This window comes from Emiliania huxleyi, assembly GCF_000372725.1.
Source record: "Emiliania huxleyi CCMP1516 unplaced genomic scaffold EMIHUscaffold_656, whole genome shotgun sequence".
NCBI classification, from domain to species: Eukaryota; Haptophyta; order Isochrysidales; family Noelaerhabdaceae; genus Emiliania; species Emiliania huxleyi.
Window position 1 is genome coordinate 1 of NW_005197083.1, and position 7,817 is coordinate 7,817.

Below are 7,817 nucleotides of genomic sequence, written 5' to 3' on the forward strand. Positions count from 1 at the left end.
GAGAGTTGCACCGCCTGGCGCGCGAAACTCGTTATAGTCTAGGGAGAGAAGTATATTGATTGCAGTGTGCAAGCCGAACCCGAATTAACATTGAATAACATATACGTCAGTAAAAAATTAAAAAGATATAAACATTATATAACAATTTATTTCTCCACATGTCGTGGGCCGCTTCACTCCAACGACGTCGGCGGACCGCCAGACCGCGCGGCGCGCCCACGCGCCACGCCACCACGGCCACCGGCGCTGTACCACTGTTCCGTGTTTTCGACTTTTCGTCCGCACCTGCACACGCGGACGAGTGCGCAGACCGCCCCGCAGCGCGCCACCGGGCGCTCCATCTAGCTTTGCCTCTGTCAGCGCATCACTTTTCAGCGCCCAAGCTCCACCAACGTCCCGTCGTGCACCTCGACTAAGCAGCGCAGCAGCACGGAGCTCGGCCCGCACGGCGCCAGCTCCAGCCGCACCGCCCTCCCCTCCCTCGCCGCCCTCCGCCTCTCCGCCGCCGCCCGCTCGGCGTCGCCCCTCCGCCCCGCCCGCCGGGCTCGCTTCGCCTCGCGGCGCGCCTCGTCGAAATTGGCGACCACGGCCGCGCGGCGCGCCTCGCTCACCCCCGCGCCGTTTGAGCGGTTGGGCGCGGGGACGGCAGCCAAGGTGCCGCTTGCCTCCGGGCCCGCGGCGTGTGCGGCTGAGGTGGCGCTGCGGGGGGCCAGCGCCGCCCAAGGCCGGCTGCAAAAGATGAAGTCGTTGAGAAACCTACGCTCGCAGCGGCGGCGGTGGTGCGTCCCGAGGTCTCGCGAGGTCTCGCGGCAGGAGGACAGCCGCCAGAGCGACTGCACGCGGTGTTGCTCCACCGCAACCACACCGCGCCCCGCCCCGCCAGCCTCCTCGCCGCCCTCGCCGCCGCCGCCCTCGACGTCGCACTCGACGCAGCGGCTCAGGTTGTCGACCCAGACGGCGAACTTGCGCTGCAGCTCCTGCCTGGACGCGCCTCCCACCCACTTGCCGCGCTGCCACTTGCCGGCGACCGCGACCGCCTTTGCGGCGAAGCAGTGCCCGTTGGCGGAGCCGAACACGTCGCCGCGCTGCGCGAAGAAGGCGGGCGGGAGGCAGCAGGGCTTGAGGCCGAGGAAGAAGAAGGAGGGGCTGTCGTTGAAGAGGTCGACCGCCCGCAGCGAGAGAGTGCCGCACAGGTGCACGCCGAGTAGCATCGCCGGACACCCGCGCGACAAAAAGGCGCGCAGGAGGCTGCGCCGGTCGCTGGGCGTCTTGAGGTCGGCGTGCGACGTCGAGAGCCGGATCGGCCACCCGGGGTCGGAGATGTGCGCCGGGTCGATGTGGTGCGGCCGCCGCTCGACGCCGTGCCTCGCCCACGCCTTGTCGACGAGGACGATCCGCTCAACCTGCACGGCGTCGGTGGAGAGGCGGCTAGACGTGGGGCGCGTAAACACCACTGAATTTTGGGCGAACCTTGTCCGGCGGCAGCAGCTCGGAGAGGAACATGGCCATGTACCCAAACCCAGAGCAAAGGTCGATCACGACGACCCGCGCACCTCCCTCCAACTTCACCGACTGCGCCTCGAGCCTCGCACGCTCCAGCACCGGCGCCGCCTCAGCGAGTTCCTTTGCCAACCGGCTGCCACGCCGCATCCGGTTCCACAGCGCCTTGCGGCCCCAGAAGCGCGTCCGCCAGCGAGCGGCGATCGCGCAGCACTCGTCTAGCAGCGCGCCGTGCGTGGCATAGGCGGGGCACGCACGCAGCTCCGCATGCAGCCAAGAGCACCACTCCTCGTTGGATATGGCGGTGACGGCGGCCTCGTCGTCGTCGCTGCCGTGGCCGTGCGGCGACATGAATCTGTAGCTGCGACCCTGCGACCCGCAAACCCAAAGTGCGAGCCCCGCGCACCAAGCAAGTGCGAGCCGGCACGCGGAAAAAGAATTTTCGCACAAAAGAAAATAACATGGCAAAAACGTAGCGAGGAACCAACGAAGACGGGTCGAACGAAGAGGCGGCCAGGCGCGCGGGATGCCTCTCCCACTCCTCCCAAAGATCCTCACCTAACCTTTGCCACAGCGCACGCCGCCACCGGCCTCGCCGCCCTCCTCGGCGAGGTTGACCTGCTGGGCCACTGCTGCAGGGAGTGCTCCTCGACACGGCCAAGCACCGAGCATGTAGCTGCATAGCACCGAGCCTCGACTTCTACAATCATGCATACCCAGCACTAACCGCGCGGCCTCATCGCTGATGTGGCATTCGCATTGCGTTGCCAGCGAGTAAGCGTTGTTGTAGCAGCCGCCCACACCTGCGCCAATCCTCCCCACCCTCCAGTTCAAGGCCCTCAGCCCCCTGGACGAGTCCCTTGGCCGCCTTCCTTCGCGGACCAAAAGCGAACGGCGGCGCCCAATGTCTCTTCCAGTAAGAACGAGTTTCGGGTTTTTTATTTGGTGTACTTGTGTAGTGTCACACAGAGAGAACAAACAAACATGGGCTGCAAGGCGCGCGGGCAGCCCGGCCAACCCTTCGACCACAAGAACGGCCACGGCTACGTCAAGGCGCATCGCGGTTTCTACCACGACGCGATCTTTGTCAAGCGCAACAACTTCAACCTGCTGCTCCACGAGACGTTCGGCGGCGGCTTCTCGCCCACCGCCGTTCTCAAGCTGCGCCGCCTCGCGCGCAAAGTCGCGCGCGGCAGCGTCGACCGCACGGCCTACTCGCCCAAGTACTCGCTCTCTTTTATGTCCCACCATGCAGAGCGCATCTCTCTCTCTGTTGTGCGAGGCGTGAACCGCGCCATTCGCTCTCACCTGGCAACCCTGTCTGCACGTCTCGCGCGCGCGTGAACAGGGCTCCAGGCCCCAAATGACGTGTGAGTGTTAGAGTTGTTTGGTATTGCTAAAAATCTCTCTCTCAGAGAGAGATTTTTTTACTCTGCCAGTGCGACAACTCTCTCTCCCAGTGCGCGCCAGGCCGGCCAGGATGGTCCCGTGCCTAGTGTCGTAAGGAGTTGGCTTGTACAACTCTTTTGATTGTGTTAGTGCCAGTGCGCGCCAGTCCCGTGCCTAGTGTCGACGTGAGAGGGAGTGGCGGGAAAATTGATTTTAAAGGGACGCGTCCAACGGATGGCGTGCTCGGGCATTATTTGACGCGTCCGCCCAGTTGGGTCCGAGTTGTCCGGCAAGCGATGGGTTGCTGGCTTAGTACCGAGTCCGAAGGCGTGACGGTCGAGGTCACCAACAAGTCCTCCCTCCCGGTGGTTCTGTGGGTCTCGGGTGCCGGCCCGGTTTGGCAGCGCAGCGGCGGCAGCCCGATCGTCCCCGCCAAGACAACCGTCAAGATGGCGCCAGGCTCAGCCGTCGGTCTCTGGCAAGCGACCATTGCACCGCCATGCCCAGCTCTCAGCTCGCTCATCATCTGGGAGGAGCGAGTGGGCCACACAGAAGGCGCAACGGTGATATCGCTGACTGTCAACTTCAACAGTGCGCTGCCGCTGAATGACTCTGACCTCGCCCTGGGGATAGAGAGAGAGCGAGCACATTGTTGCGAAGCAGCGCGCCGTCCGGATGGCGCTGCACGATAAGTTGCGGCGCCAGAAAGCCATTCAGGATTCGACCGAGCGCCGCGCCGCCCGAGTCCTTACCAAGCGCGCGAGAGAGCTGTTGGCACAGCTAACGAGGCTCTGCCCCGTATGCCTGGAGGACTGCCCGATCACGAGCCTCACAAAGCTGGCCGACTGTGGACACAAGGTCTGCACGCCTTGCGCCAATGCCTTTGTCGACGCCGAACTCCTCGGAGGCAAAGCGTACGTGCGCTGCCCATGGGCTGGCTGCGATCGCCTCCTCGGCAAGGCGGCGCTGCGACAGTTTGGCTCGGCCGCGGCGTGGGATGCGTATGAATCAAGCCGCGTCGCGATGCACACGCAGCGGTGTGCCACTAGAGGGACGAGACATTACGATCCAGCGCCACGTACCACGAGACGTCGCGAACGAACCCGCCTCCGCAGGCTGGTCGACGAGACCGACCGCGGCTTCCTCTTGTTCTGCGCTGACCAAGCCCGCCGCTGCCCTTCCTGCATGGTCGTCATCTGGCGCTGGGCAGGGTGCCTCGCCAGAGAGACCGCCCCACACACGCTCGCAGCCAGACGTTCACCTTAGACCTTTGCAACTATAGAGCGGTGTGCTAGAACCTGCTACCTGGCAGCCGCGCCCTCCCCGGACCAGGTGCGACCACATGACCTGCCGCTGCGGCTTCTCCTTCAACTGGAACGAGGCCGCCGCCAAGATCGCGCCGCCACCTGAAACCACCTTGGCAAACGACGTGGCGAACAAGTAGATTCGATGGGAGAGGGAGAGCGCGAGAGAGGGACGGCATCGGACCGGAGCACGGAGATTATCGTGGTGTGTCCCACAAGATCATGTCTGTCTATTATCGGCCACAAAAAAGGATATTCTTCAAATCGTCCCTGCCTCCCAAACTGGCGCTACCGATAGTCGACCACAGATTTGTTCATTGGGATTCGGCCACAAGAGAGGTTAAAGGAGACTGAGATCTAAGTCGTTTGTATGAAGTTTTGCAAAAAAATGAAATGCCTCGAATTCGCCGGCACCGGTGAGCCTCCCCTCGAGCTCTTTATCCCGCAACTCCAGCTCTCCAGCTCTCCGGCTCTCTCCTCTGACGCACTACTCTAGTTTATCTCGGCTTCTTCACACATGATCCAAGCATCTCGAGTACGCGCGGCCGTGGGGTGGGGTGGAAGGGAGACTCCGCGGAGGCCGGAGCGGTATCTCCGACTCCGTGAGTACCCTACGAAAACTAGTGGCGCCACGAGTTGGGGCCCCCACCCCAATCGTTACCGGCGGATATTTTTCTTTGACCAGGCTCCAGGGGTGTGTGCGCGGAAAACGCCCAAACGTTACAAAAGAACCCAGAACCCTGCATGTGCATGGGGCACGCTTACGGTTACGAGTCGCGTTACCAACGCGAGATGCACAACTAAATGCCTTTCACAGAAATCCCTGAATGATTGCGACCCTGTTCTCTCGCCTTCTACTCAAAGATGGTGCACAAGGGTGTAGAGCCGACGCGGGGTGATGCCCACAGATGCAGAGCCCTCTTCCGTGGCGGCATCATCACGGACCGGGTGAATCGCTACGCCAACCTCGTCGTCGTCGTCGTCGCAGAACACGCTGCTGAAGCCCGGAAGCCCTGCAGACAATGTGGCGCGCGGGAAGTAGAGCCGGCCCCGCACGAAAGCGCCGCCCAGGCTTGTCTCAGCGCACGGCGTCCCCGCCTTCTCGGCCTTCCCGCTCTCGGGACAGAGACGGCCGCTCTCGTCCTCCTCGGGAGAGGCGGCATCGCCGGCCGAAATGGCAGGATCGATAGGATCCGCGGCTGCATCACCATTCGCACGAGACTCGTCTTGCAGCTCCCAGAAGGGCCGGGAGCGACGGAGCCGTCGCCCTGCGACGTGGGGGCTGCTGCCGCCGTCACCGCCACCGCCGCCGCCGCCGCCGCCGCCGCCGCCGCCGCCGACGCCGCCGCCGCCGCCGCCGCCGCCAGCGCCGCCTTGGTCCGAGTCGAGGGCACAAGCGCGCGCCTGCTTCTCCTCCTCCTGCTCCCCCTGCCCCCCCTGCTCCTCCTTCTCCTCGGTGGTCTTGAGATGCCATGCCGCCGGCTGCATGCCGCACATTGAGCGGTCCACCCGCTCGACGCATACTGGACAAGTACTCTTTTGCGAGGTGAGCCACGTCGTGATGCATTGGCGATGGAAGCTGTGCCTGTGGGAGCGATGCGGGAGGGCAGCCACATCCGGAGGGCAAAAGTTGCATGGCAGGCGTGTGTAGAGGGGGCTCACCCGCACGGGAGGACTGTGCCTTCGGCGCCGCCGGCGGCCTCTCCTCCCTCCTCCTCGCCCAAGGGATCGAGGCAGATGGCGCACTCGCCATCCCCTCCGAGGCTGCTGCGTAGCGCCAGCGCACCCGACATGGAGAGAACATCGGGTGGCGCCGCGGTTGCACGCACTGCTTCGTCGAGGCCGAGGAGGAGGTCGTAGTCTTCGGGGCCAAGCTCCTCATCGCCGAGCCGCTGGAGGCGCATCACCACCGCCATGCTGGCGTGCCCGTCAGGCGCGCCGCCGAGGTGCTCACGTGCTGCACGGGCGTTTAACCGTCGGCGCCGCCGCTCATTGAGAGATGCCGCTGCCGAGATTCGCAGGGAGATGCTGCTACCGTGTCGACGCGGACGGCGGCGCTCCGCACGCACAGGAGGCCGCGGCTGTGGTTGCTCCGTCTCCCGTGACGGCGACGCGGACGCCGCGGCACCCATTTTGCGGTGTATCTGGGAGGCGGCGCCGGCGGTTAGTTCCTGATGATTGTGCTGGGTCAAATACGGCCACGCAAACTTGCAAGTTTTGCACTTTTGCACCGGTTTCATCAGGTCACGCTAGTCAAAAAAGGAAACCGCGCGCGCATCTTAAACTGGAGGCGAGGGCGGGGCAAGCAGCGAGCCGCCGACGATGCAGCTCAACCCTGGCCTGTTGCACAATCCGACTGGCGAGCCGACGAGACCGAGGAGGTCGACCGTCTCGAGCTTTGTCGCGCCCGTGAAGTCGGCGCCGTCTACATAGCACTCGTTCAGCTGCGAGTTCGGGAGAGCGGTGCCGCGGAAGAGGGCGCGCGCAAGCGAAACGCCGATGAGGTCGGTCCCGCCTGTTCAGCAGTCCACGCGGCGAAATGGTTCATCGGGGCGATGCGGGGCGGGCCCGAGCGGCGGGATGTGACGGCACGCACTGAGCGTCGCGTAGCTGAAGTCAGCGCCTTCTCCTGACCCGCGCAGTAACTCGCACCTGTTTAGGAGTCCACACACATTACGACATACACATACACAAAGCAAACTCTCACGGCGCACCGCTCGAAGGTTGCAGAGCGGAAGGACGCGCCTACGGCAGTCCCGCGTCTCTCTCATCGCAATCGACAGCTTCACTCCAGGAGCGCGATGCATGGCGCGAGGAGCGCCGGCGAAGGAGGCGTCGGTAAAGTGCGCGTCGAGGAAAGAGGCATAGTCCATTCTGACGCCATCGAGGGACGGCTCGATCAGGTCGCACCGGTCGAACGTCGCGCCGTTGAGGACCGTCGAGGGCGAAAAGAGGACGCCCTCGAGGTCGAAGAGTCGGAACGTGCTGTGCGTCAAATTGGCGCCGCGCAGCGATGCTTTAGGCATCGTGCAGCTCTCAAACACGATGCCACTCGCGTCGGCGCCGTCAAAGATGACGTTCCTCGACTCCTCGATGGCCCTCAGCGCCGCGCCAGCCAGCGACGCCCCCTCAAACCTCGCGCCGGTCAGCGAGCCCGCCACGTGCCCGCCCGACAGCGTGGCTGCTGCCAGCGAAGCGTGCGTCAGATCCGCGCCCGCGAGCACGAGCCCTATTGGGGAGCAGTGCTTCCGTCACGCCTCCTGCGGGTCGGGTCTCCGCCCGCCCCCTCTCGAGCGCGCAACCCTCTCCAAGGGCGCGGTCTAAAGATGCTCCCACAAAAGATGCTCCCCGCGCAGTGGCCTACCACACGCGTGCGTGCCGTGGACGCGTCGTGGACGTGTCCCGGCGCCCACGCGCGACGAAAACGCCAACCCAGTGGAGAGTAGTGTCATCCAGAGTAGCGCAGTCGAGCAGCGTGTCCGTCAGGTCCACCTGGGGACGCAACGGGCCGCGCTCAGACTGCTCGGCGACGCCACTGCCGGCCGCCGCCTTGGCGGGCCGCTCACGCGCCCCGTCCAGATTGGCGTGGCTGAGGTCTGCGCCGCGGAGGTCGAGGCCGGCCAG

The 7,817-nt window shown here is 64.6% G+C and overlaps 4 protein-coding genes across 4 annotated transcripts in view; 1 reads left to right on the forward strand and 3 right to left on the reverse strand.

The window, feature by feature from the left end:
- Positions 1-371: 371 nt before the first annotated feature.
- On the reverse strand, positions 372-2,210 carry EMIHUDRAFT_248323 (hypothetical protein; the record flags this gene model as incomplete). The annotated part of the gene is made up of 5 exons (XM_005762922.1): positions 372-407; positions 612-1,403; positions 1,471-1,869; positions 2,064-2,100; positions 2,188-2,210. 5 exons carry the CDS (start codon positions 2,208-2,210, stop codon positions 372-374), a joined length of 1,287 nt encoding a protein of 428 aa, XP_005762979.1.
- A 937-nt stretch (positions 2,211-3,147) lies between these two features.
- Positions 3,148-4,435, forward strand: EMIHUDRAFT_371658 (hypothetical protein). Its single transcript, XM_005762923.1, has 4 exons — positions 3,148-3,519; positions 3,540-3,926; positions 4,005-4,100; positions 4,222-4,435. Exons 2-4 carry the CDS (start codon positions 3,565-3,567, stop codon positions 4,331-4,333), a joined length of 570 nt encoding a protein of 189 aa, XP_005762980.1. The 5' UTR covers positions 3,148-3,519; positions 3,540-3,564; the 3' UTR covers positions 4,334-4,435.
- Positions 4,436-5,051: 616 nt separating this feature from the next.
- Positions 5,052-6,109, reverse strand: EMIHUDRAFT_248325 (hypothetical protein; the record flags this gene model as incomplete). The annotated part of the gene is made up of 3 exons (XM_005762924.1): positions 5,052-5,426; positions 5,703-5,778; positions 5,856-6,109. 3 exons carry the CDS (start codon positions 6,107-6,109, stop codon positions 5,052-5,054), a joined length of 705 nt encoding a protein of 234 aa, XP_005762981.1.
- Positions 6,110-6,432: 323 nt separating this feature from the next.
- Positions 6,433-7,817, reverse strand: part of EMIHUDRAFT_248326 (hypothetical protein) — a gene marked incomplete at both ends in the record, with an annotated part of 1,854 nt that continues 469 nt past the window's right edge. The window contains 6 exons of the mRNA XM_005762925.1: positions 6,433-6,442; positions 6,528-6,708; positions 6,790-6,822; positions 6,943-7,422; positions 7,496-7,553; positions 7,626-7,789. Of these exons, the coding sequence (XP_005762982.1) occupies positions 6,433-6,442; positions 6,528-6,708; positions 6,790-6,822; positions 6,943-7,422; positions 7,496-7,553; positions 7,626-7,789 (926 nt within the window). The remainder of the gene's footprint in view (positions 6,443-6,527; positions 6,709-6,789; positions 6,823-6,942; positions 7,423-7,495; positions 7,554-7,625; positions 7,790-7,817) is intronic.